We start from the raw sequence: 20,680 nt of genomic DNA, 5'->3' as shown, positions 1-20,680 counted from the left end.
TAGTCATTGGTTCCTTAATTTTTTCCATTCTCTCTGATGGTCTCATTTGTATTTGGGTCAATTCTATGACAGTTATTTCTGGGATTAGTACAATTCCAGTATTCTAACTTTTAGGGATCCTTACCTAGGCCTCTGTGATTCAGTGTGGATAGAAGCTGTGGGTCCAAAAGAACCTTGGGATAAACTCTGTCTCTGGGGGAGCATCCTTCATTTCAGGTGCTATATTGGTGTCCTAAGGCTGCATAACAAGTTACCACAAACTGGGTGGTTTAAAACAACAGAAATTTATTTTTTCACAGTTCTGGAGGCTGAAAGTCCAAAATCAAGGTGTTGCAGGGCCATGCTCTCTGAAGGGTCTAGGGAAGACTCCTTCCTTTCTTCTTTCTAGCTTATAGTGGTTGTGGGCCATCCTTGGCGCCTTTCTAATCTTGCAGATGCAACCCTCCACTCTCTGCCTCTATCAACGCATGGCATTTCCCCTGTGTATCCCTTTGTTTTTAACGTGGCCTTCTTAGAAGGACACTAATCATTGGATTTAGGGCCTGCCCTAATCTAGTATGACCTCATCTTAACTTGGTTACATCTGCAAAGACCCTATTTGCAAATAAGGTCACATTCACAGGTACCGGGGGTTAGGACTTCGTCATGTCTTTTTGAGAGACACAGTTCAACCCACATCATGTGCTTTGGTCCGGGTTTGACTATGAGGGTCTTCTGGGCTTAGGTATGTTTGAGGATGAGACAGGAACTATTGAAATACAGTTAGAAAGCAGGTCTGTGCTAGAGATGCCCCATCTGTTGGGATGAAAAAAAATTTTTTTAATGTCCAGTAAGTCTATTTAAACTAAAGATTTAAAGACAGGTTCATTTTACATTATTTCTGAAACTTGAAGACTTTAGGATATGCAGTAGTAAAAAATCATGAAAAAGTAATGAAACTGGAAGTGGAAGATAGAAGGAAGAGATGTGACAGAATGAAGAATTTTAAAGCTGAGAATACAACCTGAATTTGATTGGCCAGAGGCCTGGGCAGTAGGGAGAAAAGCTCTTGCTGATGCTCCAAGTTTATGGTTTTGCTAGCTGGGGCAGCAAGTTGGCAGAGATGGAATGCAACAGGCCTGGGCTCCTGAGCGCTGGCTGACTGCTGCCGGGATAGAACTCCACTTGCTCCACAAGCCTTTTCCTTAGATTCCTACAGGGCTGGGACCCAAAAGGTGCCCAGAATGGTGCATGGCACTTGCTGTCTAGCTGCTGCACAACACTTAGTACATGTACATTCTTCAGTTGTGTATCAGGAGTTACTAGTATTTGCCTCTTTCTTACTCACCACAAGTTGTTTATCAAAGGAAGTTTAAGTTCCCACTCTGATATCACAGTGATAGGACTATATCAGGTTTAGCAGTGTAATTGAACAAATTTCCTCAGCCATAGAATTATCATGGTCACTATGAGTTTTTGTGGAGCTCCTGTTCTTTTGTAAGGAATTGTGTGCAAGTTGGACAGATGGGAGATGAGTAAAGAGATCGGGCTCTTTCTAGCCTTCAAGAAATTTGAAGTTAGAAGACAAACAGGAACCAGAGGTTCACATAAGAACTATGATAAAGATTTGTGGGATTAGCAGATGCAAACTATTATATATAGGATGGATAAACGGTGGGGTCCTGCTATGTAGCGCAGGGAACTATGTTCAGTGTCCCATGATGGACCATGGTGGAGGGGAACATGAAAGAATATATATGTGTGTAGCTGGGTCACTTTGCTGTGCAGCGGAAATTGGCACAGCATTGTGAATCAACTATACTTCAATAAAATTTTACTAAAAAATACTGTGGATGCCTCAGCATTTGGCACTTAAAGGAAACTATAAAGTCTCTAAATGTTATCGTTTAAAAAATATCTGGACAGAGAGTGGGAGAAGTTAGAGGCAGGGATATGTAGAAGGGGCACCTGAGAGGTTTATTGGTGAAGGCCTCAGGTAATAGAAGCACTCCATTCCATTTTCCTGTCTCAGAGGTTGGGGATCAGTTCCCAAGCAAGGCCTGAGACCAGGCTGCTTACCTGCCCTCTGCCCCAGCCTTTCCCTGGCTTCCCCAGGTCACCTGGGCACTTCAGTAGTCAAAGTGAACCCCCAGCTGCTTGGGTGAAGAAGGGAGGAGGGGTGAGGGAAGGGCACTGGCTGCATCTGGGCTAGGGCTCTGCATTTCTGGCTCTAGTGTGGCTCAGTCACATGCACCCTGGGAGGGGATTATTTTGAGTATTCCCCAAAAAGGGAGACTTCATTTCATGTCTGTTAAGTGGGAATGCAGCCACAACGGTGTCCTCAGGGCAGGGACCAGTGGTGAAGCCACCATACTTTTGGGGTGACCACAGGGAAAATAATGTACACACATCATTTCCTTTGACTAATCTTTTGTTAATCCTGGTCCACATGTGGCTCCTGAAAGTAAAGTTCTTTGTCTTAAGTTGAGATTTTAAATTTAGGACCCAGATGGGGTAGGAGGTAAACTTGCAAAAGGTCTGTTTTACTCAGTGTCACTGTCCTGGATTCCTGGCAGGCAACAGTTTCATTAGAAAAGCAGATTTCATCTTGACTCATCTGCCTTGGTGAGACGTGTGATGCAGCCTATCTATCATCTTGCTGGACAGAGCAGAGGGTATGCTGTCCATTTTGCAGCAGTGGCAGCTACAGGCGCCTGGCCTGGGCCATGGAAAACCTTGAGAGACAATCTGTTATGGGGCCAGAGCTTTGTCCTGGAATTTCCTGGCCTTTGTCTGTCTGGTATAACTTCATGTACCAAGACGCCTGTTTTTAGAGTCTACTTCCTTCTGGGGGAAGAGTGCTATTGCCATCCAGAGAGCACTCCTGCTTCCTGTACCGAGCAACCCCCTCCCTGTGCCCAGTGGTCAGGGTGGGGGAACACTCTGGGCAGGTGTGTATACTTGGCTCCCAATAGACAATAGGCTCCTGGAAGTCACTGGTCACAGAGAAGCCATAACCATTGGGCACAGAAGCTGCATCTGCCAACTTGGCACATTCCCCCTGGTCCTAACCCTTATTTCCTTCTCATATTGCAGCAGAAAAAATCCTACCTGGAGCGGAGTGTGAAGGAAGCTGAGGACAATATCCGGGAGATGCTGATGGCACGAAGGGCACAGTAGGAAGCCTCTAGGGAAGCTCTTCCTCCTGACCCCTGCCATTCCTGGCCAGGGGCCTGTATAGGGAAACTGCTTCTGCTCTGCCTGATGGACAGTTTATCTGGATGGTCTGGTAACCCTATGTTTTATGCATCACCTGGAGCCCCTTTCAGATCCCATCCCTGTATTTTTTATCCTGGCTCTGCCTGCCACCCTTCTTCCCTGGGGGTGAGTCATGAACCCCCAGGAGAGGGAAGATGGGAGCCGGGACAGATAGGAGAGCTCTTCCTGGGCCTACGACTAGTCACGCTGGTCAGACCAATAAAAGACATCTGTCCCACTCTGCTAAGTCTGCTTTTCTTGAGCTGATGGATGAGAACAGGATCAGAGAGGCAGAGGCTATCTCCACCTCAGCTCCTCCCTGTTCTCCTCCGGGGCCGTGGGCCTGCTCCTTCTGCATTGAAGCCTTGCCTTCTTTTTTCTGTTCCTTTAGGTAAACCCCTCAACTTCTGAGCCTCCATGTAGTATGCAGATAAGGAAAAGGAGAGCAGGGCACAGCTGAATGTAAGTGAACACAACAGTGGTGCCTCAGTGGCAGTCTGCCTAAAGATTCCTTTCCCACTTCCTCCCAAACATTGTAAAAGAAAATCTGCTAATAAACCAGCAGCACTCCAAGACGGTCTCCCTTTGGTCAGTTCATAGGGTGGAAATTACAATCCTGAGGCCTCCTGGAGGCGTGGGGGCAGTGGTGTGCTGGCGCTGGCTTGTACTGGCTCAGGAGAGCCAATTATTTAATTTTCAGGAACTTTGTTGCAAGCCAGTTGTTAAACAGTAGCCATTATTAAAAATTAAGTTTGTAAATTTACCATTAAATTATATTAAAAATAAGGTTAGTAAGTATTTAGAACTTACCCCTTCCGAATTACTTTACTAAATTTGGCCATTATCTGTGTTTTTGAGGTGAACAGTCTGTTGTATCTGGATGGTGGAAATACTGCATAGCAGTGCACTCCTGCCCTTGTCTTCCCAAGTCCATGTTCAGGATATCACGTTGGTAGCTTGAAATCAGCTACGGTGGGACCTACCATTTACTCCACAGAAATCAGGTGATGCTACAAAATCTTGGCTTTTTGTTTGTTTTTAAAGAGAGAGAGCTGGTAGTTATTTATCAGCACCTGGCTGATTCAGAGGGAAAGTGGGCAGGCGAGGTTAGGCAAGGACCTGTCAACTGTGCCTCTCAGGGCTGGCCAGCTGAAGAAGGAAAATTAGACTTGCTGCTATGGTGGCTCAGCGCCACCCTGTGGCCAAAACTGAGATGGATGGCCTGGCTGACTAGTTTGTATTATGACAGCTCTCTTCTTTGTGTGTCAGTGGACGGGGGTTGGGTTCTGGGAGGGGATAGCAGGAAGAGAAAGCCTCAGGTCTGGCCCTGAGCCCCAGCTGTGGCTTCTCCTTCCAGAGCAGGCCCTGGGGCAGCCACCACAGTTACCAAGATGCCCTTTCCTAGGCTCTGGGTAAAAGCCAGTGTGGCTCCTTGGTGAGTCCATATCTCAGTGGGACTAGGGAGAGAATGCTAGCTCGGTGAGGACTCCTTGACCTGGCTGAAGGACACCTGGCCTTGGACCCTGCCTCCCTAGTAGCAGCCAGAATGAAAAGGTAGATTGGCTCCTCATCATATACTGGACAGTGGCTGAGAAACCCAGGGCTTAGATTGTATCTGGAATAACTGAGACAGTTGAGGTTTAGACAAATTTATTGAAACATACAGGGTGTCAGCAGAGAAATCATTCAGTGGTATGTTACATCATGCCACTACCTTGAATGTATAATTTTAAAATTATAAATATATATTTTGTCACTAAGCCTTTGGCCAAAAAAATGAAAGTCATTTAGCACATTTGTGAAGGACCAATAAGAAATGGATTTGAACATTAAAAAGATCAAGTCACTGAATTAAACAGCAGCAGCCCCTGCTAATCTAGAATCCCACTGCGTTGAAGGTAGAAGTGTCTGTGCAGAGCTAGTCATTGATTTCAGCAATCAGAAGAGACGGGGGCAGGCACACTTGTTGGCGGTGGCGGCAGAGCTGGCAGGACAGGAGAGCCGGGGTGATCAGGTGAGCATATCCCAGAGACAGCAGCAACAGAGGGCAGTCCAGCAGGCTGTGAGGCAGGTAGATGGGCCCAGGTCATCCCTTCTTTGGTCTTCCACCACATACACTGGATGGGGAAGGGGAGAGAGGGTGAGAATGAACCGGCACAAACCCCAGGCTCTACAGGGCCAACACCTCAGACCAAGGGAGAGCTACGTACAGCAGCTGAAAGCCACTGAGCAGACTTTGTGCAGCCTTTCCACTTATGCAGTCTTGGGTGATGAATGGAGGAAGGGTGGCTCAACTACTTTCCCTCCTCCTCTTAAGGACATTCATCCCTGCAGGAGGGCAAGCACTAGGGAACCTACCCAATGGACTCACACCAAGGCAGCCAGTTAAGTAAGAAATGTCCATTGCTCTCTGGCCAGAGTTGGCTAACCCTACTTGGTTTATAACCAGGCAGCACTCTGTCCCGAATCCTACAGGGGAACTGGGGGGCATTTCTTCAGATACAGCTAAGCCATCTCCCAAGAGCAAGAGAGTAACTAAAATCTCCTAAAAAGGGGCTTTAGGCTTTAAAAGATTAACCAAGAATCTTGGTTTTCATACCTGGCCAATGCAGAATGTGCTCCAGCCTCTAAACTTTTGCACAAAGCAATGGTAGGCAGGATGAAAACCTAGGCAAGTGGGAGGCTATGGCTGGAGCCTGGAACTCTTGCGTTTCCTCAGAATGGAGTAGGAAATCTGAGCCCTGTCAGGGCTAAGCGCTGTATTAAGAGATCTGAGTGCCAAACAAATCCCCAGATCAAGAAGGACCCCCAATCACCCTTTACTCGTGAGCTCTGGCTCACGTCAGCCTCGCTTCCCATTAGAATGTCTGACGGTTGACCTTGGCCTCGGAGGATCTGCAGCCACTTTTAAGAAAATCTCAAAACAACCATCATCAAACTCAGTAATAAGCAGTAAGGATCTTAAACTTTTTGAAAGTTCATGAATACATGAATCTTATAAATTAAACCAGTCCTTTGGCAATCATCTTTTAGTTCTATTTTTGTGTATCTATTTTTATACCTCCTCTCTCGGCAACTCTTCTCTCTGGAGCCTGGTATAGTAGCTAGAACACGCTGGGTTAGTGTGAGCTTGTCCAGGTTCTGTTGTATCAGCCGCCCTCCACAGAGACATCCCTTTCCCTTCTCTCACGGCACGGGTCTAATCTCAGCCTGTTTTCATTTGGCCCCTCTCAACACAGACAAAGTTAATTCAGGGTCTGGGAGACAGGACCCACCACCAGGCAAGCCTAGTCATAGAGGAGGCGACAACCCATTTATTTTTCTGAGGTCTGGTAAGGCACATGACCTGATTTAGTCTTAAGAGTAACTTTGAGATAGATGTTACCATCATTCCCATTTCACAGGTAAGGAACTCAAGACTTAAGAGAGGTCAAGTCTCTTGTTCAGCACAGGACCAGCCAGAGGCAGGATGTGAATTCAGGCCCCAACTGGGATAGCACAGGGACCAGGAGGAGCACAGGAGTGAATGGGCTCCAGGACAGTCCTCTCTCACTCCAGCCAGAGCCCACCCCACCCACTGAAGGCCTGGGCACTCCAAACTCTGGGGTCACCACAGCAGGGTGTCACCTGCCACCTGCCCAAGTTCCCAGCCTCCCCTGATCCTGCATGGGTAGTGTTGGACAGGGAAACTGAGAACACATTTGGCTGTGGACCCCCTTGAATAATCTCTTGCTGTATTCTCCTTGCCACTCTGCTGCCCCTGGGACATAAAGTCCCCCTCCTCTGCCAGCTCTGGAAACAGCCTGTTTAACCCAGGCCTGAGACCCAGCCCGAGGCTGGGTTGCTATGTGCCAGGTCCTGCAGGCTCTCTTAAACTGGCGTTTACAGAGGTGCTCACGATGTGCCTGGACCTGTGCTGAGGGCACCACTTGATCTTCACAACCCTGTGGGACACCTGTCTCCTCACTGCTTCCCCTGCTCCCAGCCCTTCTTCCTCTCAAAACCACTGAACCTCAGGTAGCTTAGTCAGGGAAACAAAAATGTCCCAGTCTTGCTTCCTCTATCACCTTTCTCCATTAGTCAAGTTTGTCCTTGCCAGGGCTTATTTCACCTGCCATACTCCACAACCTGGGGCAGTAGAGACTGAGCTGATTACTCCCAGACAGTGCTTACACAGAGGTTAGAAATAATCAGTCTGGCTACAAAACAGAGGACTTCAAGCCAGAGGGCTGCATCAACCTTGATAGGGGTAGTTAGTGCTGTACATACCTTAGAAACCCGAGTCACTTATTTCCTGGAGCACCGAGTCTTCCAAAGCCCTTATGACTTTTTTCCTTGCATTAGCTGAGGACAGAACCTATGCTTCCAGACTGTTGAGAAGATGGGAGTGGAAGAGTGCGTGTGTGGGAGGGTAGGTGCGGAGGTAGGAGTGACTTGTGTTTTCCTTGCTTTTCTTTCCATCACCAAAAGCAGGGATGATTGGCCCAGGAGGAAGGCCTCACGGTTCCTCACAGCACCCGCGGTGGGACCCAGAAATTGCATATCTTACAACTGTATCTGCCTAGATGCCCTGCTTACCTGCAGAGTCTGAGGTACTGCACCTTTAGAGGGTGCCCGCTGCACTGAGCTGCAGGCCTAGTCTGCCCCAGGACACCACCCAGCCCTGGGGCTTCTGCTCCTCACACCTTCTAATCTGCCACGTGTCCCCATCCCTGCCACCCAGTGGGTGAACCTGCCTGAGAGCTCCCATACTGCCCTGGCTGAGCCATTAGGATGCAGCCCATGCTACCTGAGTCCTGGGCCATGACAGCCTCCCTGGGTACTTGAAGCCAGGGGACTGTGTACACCACAGCTTTTCTGGTGGTACTGGTTACCCAGTAGGAGCTGGGGCAGAGATGATTCTAATACAGGTGTTTCCACACCCAGGCCACATGGGCCTTCCTGGCAACTGGCCTATACTGGCAAGCTGGGCATAAAAAGGGGGGGCAGGACCATGGTTATGTAAGATGTTAATCATTAAGGGAAGCTGGATCAAGAGTATACAGAAATGGTACTACCTGACTTTTCTGTAAATCTAGAATTACTCCAAAATAAAAAATTTTTTTTTCTTTTAAAGGAGGAAAAAAATCGAGAGGGATCAGAAGTGCAATGGGTGGAGTTGGGAGCAGTCAGTGCCCAGTGGGGAGCAGAGGGTCTGGTGTCTGCAGAGGCTACTCACATTGAGTGCCTACTTAGGGATTAAGTGCCCCCTTGTGGCCAGCCTGGGGACAGGCTGGGCTCCAGCTCCTCCTGACGCAGGCAGGGCTTTACAGATTGGCTCACACACATATCAGCCAAAAGGCTAACCATCCCATTTCCTATCTAGTGTCTCAGGAGCCAAGACCACCCTATTCAAACCAGTGCTGGGAGCCTGTGCCCTGGTCCCAGGCAAGGGACTGAAGGGACTCTCCATTTCCAGAAAACTGGTTGAGTTGGAGATCAGGTCCAGGGGTTCCTTCACCAGCTTGTCTTTCTTGCCTCACACAGTCCTTTGGTACCAACCTTCAATGTTCTCAGCCCCAGCCCAGGGGTGGGGCCTGCAGAGGGCCAGGTACTCAGAGCTTTGCCATGTGAATGCAAGTGCAAAGGTGGTGGTGGTGGTGAAGGGGGTTGGGGGAATGTGCAGGGAGGGGTGTATGAGCATATAGGTGTAACTCAGATGCCCAGACTAGGTCATAAAGACCCAGGTAAGTCTTGGGTGCAGAACCTGTGGGGAGCTGAGCAGATTCTGGAAGAGGCTCCCCATCTGCCTTCTTGCCTCTCTGCTGGAAGCAGAGAAGACAGATGCAAGATGCTTGGAGGCATGCATCCCCCTGTGCCCAACTGCCCACCAAGCCCTGGGGTCTTCTCCAGGGCCACCAGCCACACCAACCAGCAGTCCCAAATTCTAGGACAACCATATTGTACAACCTCAGGGGGGCCATTCACATGAGCTACTGGTTCTGGGCAGGCAGTGGGCAAGTGGGGCTCCAGACCACACAGGGACCTGGGCAGGAACGTGAGCAGAGGCTTACTCTGCTAAAGGCTCCAGTTCCTCAGTCAGCCCCATCCTGGAATCTGAAACCTTTTCTTGCTCAGCTCAGACATTTTAAATGATTAATCAAGGGCTTTGAAGTGGTAATTGAGCCTTATTAGGCCATTCTTACTTGTCTCTGCATCTGTGCACAGTCCCAACCCAGAGAGCTAGTAAGGAGAAGCAAACAAAAAGACGGGCTTCCCAGAGAGTTCTGACGTCTGGGGCCTTCTTGCTCCGGGAGCTAATTAAGGAAGCTATACCTTGGCCTCTTGTGACCAAGACCAGTGATGGGCACCCAAGCTGCTTCTCTACTAAGACTACCACAGCCAGAGCACCTCCCCGGAAGTGCCCCCAGTGGAGATGACAGCTTTGCCAGAGGCAGGAGGCCTGTAGTCACCCCACCTTCTAAACCAGCATCCAAACCAACAGAAGAAGGCCAGCCTTCCAGGAGGTATCAGAGGATGCCGAACAGCCCTCCTACTGCTCGGACCAGAGGTAGAAGAAAGGGAAAAATCTTTCCACATCTTAAGAATAAGTAAAATCTCAGGACAGCCATAGGATGGTTCCTGCCCCTTCCATGCAGGGGCAGAGAGGAGAACACACAGCTCGCTGAGGATGCACTTCAGCTTTCCTTGGGTGTGCACGTGCAGTGGGATCATTTATTACTCAAGCACAAGGGGGTTGCACTGGTGAGAAAAGGTGCCCTAAAGGCAGTGCCACTGTGCCACCTGCTCTGAAGGCCATGAGCACCAGGTAAATATACAGAGGGGGGACAGTGAGGGGGTGACGGTTGGCCGGGAATAGTAGAGGCAATCAAGGGCGTATAGTTTTCACGAGTCTAGAGGTTAAGAGCAGGAGAGGTGAGGAATATCTTCCACTTTCCTGTTCCTCCACAGGTAGAGGGAGGGATACGGGGCTGGCAGCACTGGCACAGCCTTGGCCCAGGCTCTGCGACAGCAGCTGCCTAAGGCCTGCTCAGTTCGGGACCTTCCCCAGGCCACCTGGGCCTCACTGCCCTCACTACCACCTCCTCCTGCAGCTTCAGCCATGTCTCCCAAGTCTCTGTCCCTCTCCCTGCTTCCGTGTCCCAAGATACCCACTGTGAGGCAGAACAGTCAGGGAGCTGGCCAGCCAATTCATTCACCCATCCATGTATCTACTGCTTGCCACCCGACTGAGCAATCATTCAGCCCACCGTCACTGTCCAGACACAATGCCAAGTGTTGTTGTGGATTGGTCTGGAAAGGGTGAGAGTTTGCTGACCTCTGTGTGGGTCACTGTTCCGAGATCTCCAGAAGTACAGCTACCGCCATCCTCTGAGGAGGCAGCTGCTGGACAAAACCAAGCGGCCATCTTGGCCAAAGCCCAGCCTTTTCAGGGGTTGTTGAGGGTCTAGGGAACCCTGGCATATCGCACCCAGAGCATCCAGAGGAGAGTGGGCCCAAGCCTCTCCCTTCCCAGGCTCAGTCTCAGGCCAGCTTGTACCTTAGCCCTCTCCAACCCTATCAGTTTTATGAACAGTAGACCTGATAGTAAAATTGTTTCATAAACAACAAAAACAGTTAAGTGCGTTTGGACATGTCATACCCGTCTGGTAAGTATGACTGGACTGCCACCACCTCCTGTGGCCCTATCCTTGGGCTAGACCTGCTGGGGCCACTGGGACAGAGTTGGTTGTAGATGCTGGGACAATTGAGAACATCCTAGATGCTAGAACTGCAAATGAAACTGCCTTGGAGATCATGTGGCCCGTCATTTTTTGGTAAGAAAAGAATGCTGAGCCCAAAGAGGGGAGGTGGTAACTGAGGTCGCATAGTGAATTAAAGGTATGTCCTGACCTATCACCCAGCCCTCTTGCCTCCTGGCCCAGTGCTCTCTGCACATCAAGATCAGGCTCACTAGTAAGTCAGAAAGAGAAAAACAAACACCGTATGCTAACACATATATATGGAATCTAAAAGAAAAAAAAAATGGTTCTGAAGAACCTAGGGGCAGGACAGGAATAAAGATGCAGACGTAGAGAGTGGACTTGAGGACACGGGGAGGGGGAAGGGTAAGCTGGGACGAAGTGAGAGAGATGCACTGACTTACGTACACTACCAAACGTAAAATAGATAGCTAGTGGGAAGCAGCCACATAGCACAGGGAGATCAGCTCCGTGTGACCACCTAGAGGGGTGGGATAGGGAGGGAGATGCAAGAGGAAGGGGATATGGGCATATAAGTATAGGTATAGCTGATTTCACTTTGTTATACTGCAGAAACTAACACACCATTGTAAAGCAATTATACTCCAATAAAGATGTTAAAAAAAAAAGATTAGGCTCACTTCAAATCAGCAGCCTGGCTGCAAGTGACCTGAAATGTGGATGTGTGTGGACAGGTGAAAGGCCTCGCCTCTGTTGCCTGGTTCTCCCTTAAAATCCACTGTCTTTGTGGGAGAGCAAGATCCAGTCCTCACCCTACTCCACAGTGTGTCCGAAAGAGAGGGCAGAATGGACCTGGTCCAGCAGTCAACTGGGAGACGGAGTGAATTTCAGGGTCCCTCCTGGCAACCACCCGGTGGGTGTGTTGGCCCAGAACAAGGCACCTCCTGGGGGTGGGGTGTAGCTGGACCGTCCCCCTCAAGAAATCTACTTCAGACTTTCCTTGGGCACCCCACCGCTTGAATTGCTCTCTAAGGACAAGAGCTATGTACATGGGCTCTGGAGGGGCACTGCCCAAGTGACGGTCACAGCTTCCCCATGCCCCAGCCTTCACACTTGTGAAGCGGTGGGCGGAACTAGTGCCTAAGAGCCTATGTTTTGTGACAAAAACATAAGAATGTAAAGTGCTTGGCCCAGGGCCTGGCATGGAGTGAAGGAGGGAAGACTTAATGGGAACCACAATGTGATGACATCCTACAGAAAAAAAATCACCAGAAATCTGTTTTCTTATTCTGAGTCTGTGCGGGGAGGGGCTCCTCCAACCAATCCATATTCGGATTGGTATTCATATGTGTGGCGCCAACTCATCACAGGATGACAGAAGCAGAGGAACTGGCAGTCCACATGAAGCACAGCTGCTCAGAAATGGGAAAGGAGACAACCCAGGGGAGAAGCAAGGGGCTGTGTGTGTGTGTACTGGGGGCTAGGAAGGCGGAATACAAACAACTTTAGCTGTTGAGGCCCCTCAAGAGAATAGGGTGAAATATTTGGAAACATCCCATTTCCTTAGGTAAGGGAGTAAAGAAACCCTCACACATACACACGTGAGCATTTGCTTGGACGTGATGAGTCTATGGCTAGCATTAAGACAATGCAGACACTAAGGCCAGTAGAAGAACATAATATGAAAGAGAACAGTCAACAAGGGATGTACACATTAAAAAGACTTAAAACTGAAGAAGTAGGGTGTTTCTCCTTACACCTTAAAATTAAAGCCAGTCAAATGTGATCAGTTCACAACTCAAAACCTCGAAAATTCCAGCAGGACGGGTGGCCTTGTTCATTGAATCTCAGGAAAAGGACTAAATTCTCTGGGGATAAAAGAGTGTCTTTCGAGAAACAGTTCCCTCCAATGTGTTTTTTAGTCTAGGAAATGTGCAGAAATGGGGTAAAGGAGCTGATAGCGTTTTCTGTCCACTGTCACAAAACATTAAAGTGAAAGGACCATCCTCCCACCTCCCAAATGGAGATGCCGCAGAAGCCAAGAAGGTTGCTGAGGAGCTTGAACAGGGCGTGTGACAGCACACGAGTGCCGCCTCTTCGTCACGCGGAACTCAGTGCAATGCTGGAAGTTGCCAGTTTGGTTGTGCGTGGCTGGAGATCCAGCAGTGCTTGGTACTTTCCAGTAAAGGCCATGCTGTTTCTACAAGCGGGAGACTGGAACTCACTCACCCCACTTACATAACACAAAAAATAAAGGCTTGCTTTTTTACCCTGTACTGACAGAAGAGGTCAAGACCAGGGCCTGCAGACCTGAGCTGAGAGGTCCTGGCTCTATTCTGCCATAGCTGGGTGACTTCGGGTTAAGTCACTTGACTTCTTAGAGCCCCTGTGTCCTCCTCCATAGGAAGGAAAGACAGTTTTGGAAGCTACTGCCTTAGATGACATGGGAAAATGGGATGAGGACAAAGGTGAATATCATTATTAAGATGGGACAAAAAAAAAAATCTCAATTTACAAACAGCCAAGTTTCACCATGGGGTGAGATCATATAGTACATTTCAAACGTTATCTTTCATAATTTGATAGACATTCCACTGTTAATGTTCATAGAGCTAAAGACCTAAGAGGTGCCAGGCATTCCAGTGCAGCCTCTACAACCGTGTTTGCTGGCCCAGCAGCACGCACAGAGCTTGGTCTTGACCACACAGCCACAGGGAGCAGCCCAGGCCCAGGAGCGGGCAGGGCCGGCACATCCACAGAAATGCCACAGGCTGACACGAGGGCCCAGCAGCTTGGGGGTGGGGTGCTCTATCCAGATGAGCTTACACAACGAAAAACTTAGATAATTTTAGGTTTTGTGGGTTTTTTTGGTAAATCTGAGGAGATAACCAAGAGCTGCTGCTTCCGCTGATGAGAGAAGAAAGTAAGTGACCAAAAGGGAAACTCAAATGGTTGGCTAGGGTGACGGCAGAAGACTCAGCAAGTAATCTCATATACCCTGAGGCGAAGAGACAGAACAGCCGGTGTTAGTTTGGAGAATAGAAAGCAGTTTTTCTTTTATCCTTAAGTCAGCCAAGAGACTGGGGAGGGGACTGAAGAACAATGACGGGAGGACACAGGGTGAGGACGTGTGCAGCGCTCCCTCAGCACCCACTCTTCCTCTCCAAGTCTGCCTGTGCCATTGCCTCAGACCACAGGAACCATGGGTGTGAGCTGGGGAAGGTCAAACAGATGAGCATGGGAAGCCCTGATGTCATGGGTAGTGTTACTACAGCAGAAAGGAGAAAGCAGTTCATTATCTCATGACATATCATGAATATACTTCTAATGTGTCTGTCTGTTTGAGAAATAAATACGAGTGAGGCTGTTATGCCAGGCAGAAGAAATTAAGGAAAATCTAGAGAAAAAATCAGATCATGCACAGTACAGGACAGTTCTATGACCCTGTGGCAGAGGTGTAAATAGCCCGAGGCAGGGAGATTCCTCTAATGACTGGCAAGTCTTGCTCTACCTGCTCAGGAGGGAGACAGATGGAGACCAAGGTTGTGAATGATGGTGGCTGACCTGCCCTAGAGCATGACCTGGCCCACAAGCCCCTCAACATACTGGTCATCCTTTCATGGCTGTTCCTGCCCAATTCGATGTAGACATACCTCATTACCGCCAAACTTCAAAAGATACCAGTATAATCAATCATAAGCTGGAATAATCACAACACAGCAAATGAAGGAGCAGGCTGCCTTTCTTCTTTAGAGGTTATGGCACATAAGAGGGAGCAAGTCATGCCATTTAGATACCCACCAGCCCTTCTAATCATAACCCCAACAGTATTTTTTGTAGATAAGCTGATTCTGAAATTTATGGAAAGGCAAGAGAACTAGAATAACAAATAATTTTGAAAAAGAATAAAGTTGGAGGACTCATACTACCTTATTTTAAGGTTAATATAAGCTACAATAGTCAAGACGGTTATGGTATTGGTGAAGGAACTGACAGATCAAAGGAGCGGAATAGAGAGGACGGTAATAAACATGGCCAAGTGACGTTTGACAAACATGCAAAAGCAATTCTATGGAGAAATGATAGTCTTTTCAAACAAATGTTGAAAAAATTGGCACACAAAAACCCAAAAACCTCAACCATTTTATGCCTCACATTTTATGTAAAAAGTTACCCAAAATGGATCATAGATCTAAATGTAAAACACAAAACTGTAAAGCTTTCAGAAGAAGACATGGAAGAGAATCTTCATGACCTGGAATTAGGCAGAGAGTTCTGAGACCTAACAACAAAAGCATGATAATTTGGACTTAATCAAAATTTAAAACTTTTGCTCCATAGAAGAATCTGTTAAGGAGATGAAAAGACAAGCTACAGACGGGGAGACAATATATGCAAATAATATCCAACACAGGCCTTTATCTAGAACATATAAAGACTCTCAAAACTCCACAATAAGAAAACAACTCAACTTATAAGTGGGTAAAAGACTCGAACAGACTCTTCACCAAATAGGATAGTATAAGAAGGGCAAATACGTACACGACAACATCGTTAGCCATTTTAAAAATGCAAATTAAAACTACAAGGATTAAAATGTAGATAATGGGGCTTCCCTGGTGGCGCAGTGGTTGAGAATCTGCCTGCCAATGCAGGGGACACGGGTTTGAGCCCTGGTCTGGGAAGATCCCACATGCCGCGGAGCAACTAGGCCCGTGAGCCACAACTACTGAGCCTGCGCGTCTGGAGCCTGTGCTCCGCAACAAGAGAGGCCGCGATAGTGAGAGGCCCACGGCACCGTGATGAAGAGTGGCCCCCGCTTGCCACAACTAGAGAAAGCCCTTGCATAGAAACGAAGACCCAACACAGCCAAAAAAAAAAAAAAAAAAAAAAATGTAGGTAATGGAAAATTAAATTACATTTGAGGGCAGCTTGAGTATGATATGTAATTTTAAAATAAATACAATCCTTGTTTAATTAAGGAAAAAAAACCTACAAGGAGATACCACTCCACACCTATCAGAATGGCTAAAATTAAAATCAGTGACAATATGTGCTGGCAAGGATACAGAGCAACTGGAACCCTCATTCATTGCTGATGGGGATGCATAATGGTACAGCCACTCTGAAAAACAGTAGCAGTTTCTTAAAGTTAAATATACACTTAATCATTTAAGCCAGAAATTTCACTCCTTAGAGAAATGAAAACTTACGTTCAAAAACCTGTACATAAATTTATAATCACCAAAAAGTGAAAACAACCCAAATGTCCTTCAACAGGTGAATGAATAAACTGTTACCTCCAGACAACGGACTACTACTCAGCAATAAAGTACCCCCCAGATCTTCAGAAAATACACCAGCAGTTACACTCTGATAATTCTGCTTATAAGGCAGTATCCCAGAGGCAAAACCCATCCAGCCTAAATCTCCCTTGGCCAAATGTACTGGAAAATCCAGAACGACCTAAGGCTTTCAGATGCATTCCTCAGGTCCCTGGGATTCTATAAAAAGGTAGGGGATGGCCCGTCCTTGCCTCAACTGCAATTCCGTAGTACCTATTCCACACTGGAGTTGCATGGGGAGTTTCTTATAGAACAATTTATATTAGAAAAATCTGAAAACTATCAGAAAGGCTGAAATGGTGGTCATGACGGATCTATACTTGCTGCTGTTCAGAAGGGCCTCCCCAGCAAGGATAGTCACATGCTTGATAATCTACGTGCTGGACCCTCCAACAGCCACCCCAGGGGACACAGTCTGCTTGAGGAGCAGTGTCTTCTCTGCCCAGGCTCAAAGCTGAGTGACAATAACCTGACTCCCTTACTTGGTGTCTGATCCTTCTGGAACTTGTTTTTTTGCATGGTTCTCTCCAGTTTAGCAGAGGCTTTGAGCCTTCATGGTGCCCAGCTGGTTCTTTGCACTCTGAGCTTGTCTCTTCCACGCCTACACAAATGCCTGCCTTCCTCCAATCCTGTATTCTGGTCCTAGCAATCCTGTCTTTCCCTCTGTTGGTGTCCTTCACAGAATAGGAACTGGACGGAAGTCCACCCCTCAGTGACAATAGTGTGGCTAAGTCCAATGCACATTTTTGAGTTCTGACCTCCCAGCAATATTTGATGCTACTGATCACTCCCTTAATACAAATTCTCCTACTTTCAGGACATCCCATTCTCCTGGTTTTCCATCTCTGACTTCTTTGCAGGTTCATCATCTACAGGTCCAAGTCAGTTTTCCTTAAAGCTCAGCCCTACACTGCCACCTTCTCTTTTCCCTCCACATTTCTACCTAATGTGATCTCATTCACTCCCACAGTTCTAGTTACTACCAATATGCCAGTGCCTTCCACATTTAAATCTCCAGCCCAACCTCTCCTCCAAGCTCCAGGTGTATATACAACTGCTTACCTGACATCTCTACTTGAATGTCTCATAAACACCTCAATCTAACCCAACACATTCAGAGCCCAACATGATTTTCTTCCTCCTGAGCAAATATACTCCTTTACTTTGTTTCCAACCTCCACAAACACCACCACTAGGCATCTAGTTCCAGTCAGAATCTCAGGAGTCATCCCCACTCCCCGTTTCTTCAATCCCCATATCCAATCCATCTACAAGTCCTGTGATTTTACTTCCAAATTTCTCAAGTACGTTCATGTCTTTCCATCATCACCATGTGAACTTGTGCCTCAAACCATTCTCTACATGGAAGCCAAAGGGGGCTCTTAAAAATGCAAATGTGATCATGTCATCCCTTTGCTTAAAATCCTTCAATGGCTTCCCACTGCTCACAGGACAAAAACCAAAATCCCTAAGTGGGGCTGTGAGCCCCCCATCTTGCTCCTGCCTGCTCTTCATCTGTTCCCAACATCTCATTGTTCTTTGCCACACCAGTTTCCTCTTCTAGTTTCTCAAATGAGGCATGTTCTCTCCTGCCATTGGGCCTATGCACCTGCTTTTCCTACAATTGTTTTGCCTATTAACAGCTATTCGTCTTTCAGCACCCTTCCAGACTGTGCAGACTGTCCCCTTTTCATATGTTTTCATAGCAATACATATCTTCTTTTCATAGGAAAGCAGAATGTCAATAATACCTGTGGGATTATTTAATGTCTTGTTCCCTCCCTAGAGTGTAAGCCCCATGGTGGCAGGGATGGGGTCTGTTCTCTGTGGTCCATCGCCTACCACACTGGAGATATTCAGCAGCTACTGAATGTCGGTCGGAGGGTGATTCCCTGGGAGTACACTTGGGGCAGATTGAAGAACTGCTCCTCCGACAGTTTAAAGTGTCCCAAGGCAATGTTGTGATAAAACTGGGTTAAAAATCTAATCTGTGACCCCACTGGAATGAAGAAATTATTTTCACGAAAAAATGTAATATTAAAAAAAAAAAAGAGTCCATTTACAATAGCATTAAGACTGCAAGGTACCTGAGAAGACATCCAATTTTAAAGACCAACAAAGGATATGTGAAAGCTACGTGAAGAAATTATAAGATTTTATCTAAGGACATAAAAGAAGTCCAAAAAAATGAAGGGACACCATGTTCCAGATAGGAAGACAACACTCTTAAATACATCAACTCTTCCCCCCAATTACTCTATGAATTACATGCTGTTCCGATTAAAGCCAAACATCGTAGTTTTCCATAGAAAATGACAGACTCATCCTAAAATCCAGATTACAGTAAAAGGCCAAGAATATCCAAGAAAATTCTAAAGAAGAGAAAGGAGTATGTGTGTATGCATGTCCTGGGGGCAGGGAAGATGCCTGTCACACCAGACTTCTGATTCTAGCCCATTTATATGTAGGAACTTGTTATATGACAAATCTCATTTCAAATCAGTGGGGAAAGGGTGACCTAATCAATAAATGGTGCTGGAACTATCAAAATGGAAAAAAGAAAACCAGAACCCTATCCTACACCATGATCAAACACAAATTTAGGTGGACTAAAGACTATGTGAAAGGGCTTCCCTGGTGGCGCAGTGGTTAAGAATCCGCCTGCCAATGCAGGGGACACGGGTTCGGGCCCTGGTCCGGGAAGATCCCACATGCCGCGGAGTAACTAAACCTGCACTCTAGAGCCCGCACGCCACAACTACTGAAGCCCGCGTGCCTAGAGCCTGCGCTCTGCAACAAGAGAAGCCACCGCAATGAGAAGCCCGCGCACTGCAATGAAGAGTAGCCCCTGCTCGCCACAACTAGAGAAAGCCCGCGTGCAGCAATGGAGACCAAATGCAGCCAAAAAAAAAAAAAAAGACTGTGAAAAAGTTTTAGAAGAAAATATAGGCTTATCTTTGCAATCTTGGAATAGAAAATGATTTTTCAAAGATTAAAACACACAAAGCGAAAGAGCGCAGGGTTTGAAAGATGGCGGACGACGTGGACCAGCAACAAACTACCAACACTGTAGAAGAGCCTCTGGATCTCATCAGACTCAGTCTGGATGAACGAATCTATGTGAAAATGAGAAACGACAGAGAGCTTCGAGGCAGGTTACATGCTTATGATCAGCATTTAAATATGATATTGGGAGATGTGGAAGAAACTGTGACAACTATAGAAATTGATGAAGAAACATATGAAGAGATACATAAATCAACAAAACGGAATATTCCAATGCTCTTTGTCCGGAGAGACGGTGTTGTGCTAGTTGCCCCACCATTGAGAGTTGGTTGAAACAAAGGATTTATCCTGTGTGGAAAATAGGAGATTTTGTGTGATTGCCTCTTTAAATGTAGAAGATATTCAAAAGAGAAACCGGCGTACGTTTTGATTTTAAGAAATAACCACGAATTCTTCCACTTCTGAAATAAGTTGATTTGCAGATAACTCACAAATTCTTAAGCTAAATGGCATTTTTATTTTTCTCCAACCCTTGCAAAGAATGTGATCACCAAGATGCAGAACTTTTTCAGGAGTTGATTTGCTCCATTGTTTTTTCGGACAATTTCTGGGTTTCTTTCTTTAAATTAAATTTGATGTTTCCTTTTTTGATTTAAAAAAAAAAAAAAAACACACACACACAAAGCATGAGGGAAAGATTGATAAACATGACATTTAGAAACTTTCGGGACTTCCCTGGTGGCACAGTGGTTAACATCCTCCTGCCAAGGTGGGGCACACTAGTTCGATCCCTGGTCCGGGAAGATCCCACATGCCATGGAGCAGCTAAGCCTGTGCGCCACAACTACTGAGCCTGTGCTCTAGAGCCCGTGCAGCCTAGAACCCGCACACAGCAATTACTGAAGCCCATGCGCTGCAACTACTGAGTCCACGTGCTGCAACTACTGAAGCCTGTGCACCGCAACAAGAGAAGCCACCACAATGAGAAGCCTGCGCACCGCAACGAAGAGTAGACCCTGCTCGCCACAACTAGAGAAAGCCCACGTGCAGCAACGAAGACCCAACGCAGCCAAAAATAATAAAATAGAAAATAAACAAAACTTTCATACTAGAAAATACACTATAAAAAGGTTAAGAGACAGACAAGAAGAAGGTATTTCCAAGCCTATAAAAGTGACAAATATTAGTGTGTGGAATATTTAAAGATTCCCTACAAATCAGTAAGAGAAGACAAACGAATAGAAAAAACGGGCTAAGGATATGTAACAAGCAATTCACAAGATTTGTAAAGGCAAATCAAAAACATCTGTTTATGTTCAAGGTTACTAGTAAGCAGGAAGGTAGTTAAAACAGTGAGATACCATTTCACACCTATCATAGATGCTAAAA

General features: G+C 46.9%; 2 protein-coding genes and 1 long non-coding RNA gene across 3 annotated transcripts in view; 2 read left to right on the top strand and 1 right to left on the bottom strand.

Annotated features, from left to right (window-relative positions):
* PFDN1 (prefoldin subunit 1) overlaps positions 1–3,478 on the top strand; it is a 65,272-nt gene extending 61,794 nt beyond the window's left edge. Inside the window, exon 4 of the mRNA XM_059917274.1 lies at positions 3,076–3,478. Coding sequence (XP_059773257.1) covers positions 3,076–3,159 — 84 coding nt within the window. The 3' untranslated portion in view covers positions 3,160–3,478. The remainder of the gene's footprint in view (positions 1–3,075) is intronic.
* A 1,776-nt stretch (positions 3,479–5,254) lies between these two features.
* Positions 5,255–20,680, bottom strand: part of LOC132362569 (uncharacterized) — a 70,302-nt gene continuing 54,876 nt past the window's right edge. Inside the window, exon 2 of the long non-coding RNA XR_009502401.1 lies at positions 5,255–5,354. This is a non-coding gene — a long non-coding RNA (uncharacterized LOC132362569). The remainder of the gene's footprint in view (positions 5,355–20,680) is intronic.
* Positions 19,279–19,967, top strand: LOC132362566 (U6 snRNA-associated Sm-like protein LSm3). The gene has a single exon (XM_059917276.1). The coding sequence runs from the start codon at positions 19,316–19,318 to the stop codon at positions 19,622–19,624; it is 309 nt and encodes a 102-aa protein (XP_059773259.1). The 5' UTR covers positions 19,279–19,315; the 3' UTR covers positions 19,625–19,967.

Source organism: Balaenoptera ricei, chromosome 3 (genome assembly GCF_028023285.1).
Source record: "Balaenoptera ricei isolate mBalRic1 chromosome 3, mBalRic1.hap2, whole genome shotgun sequence".
Taxonomy (NCBI): Eukaryota; Metazoa; Chordata; class Mammalia; order Artiodactyla; family Balaenopteridae; genus Balaenoptera; species Balaenoptera ricei.
The sequence above is the reverse complement of the archived record's forward strand: the minus strand, read 5'-3'. Positions and strand labels throughout refer to the sequence as shown.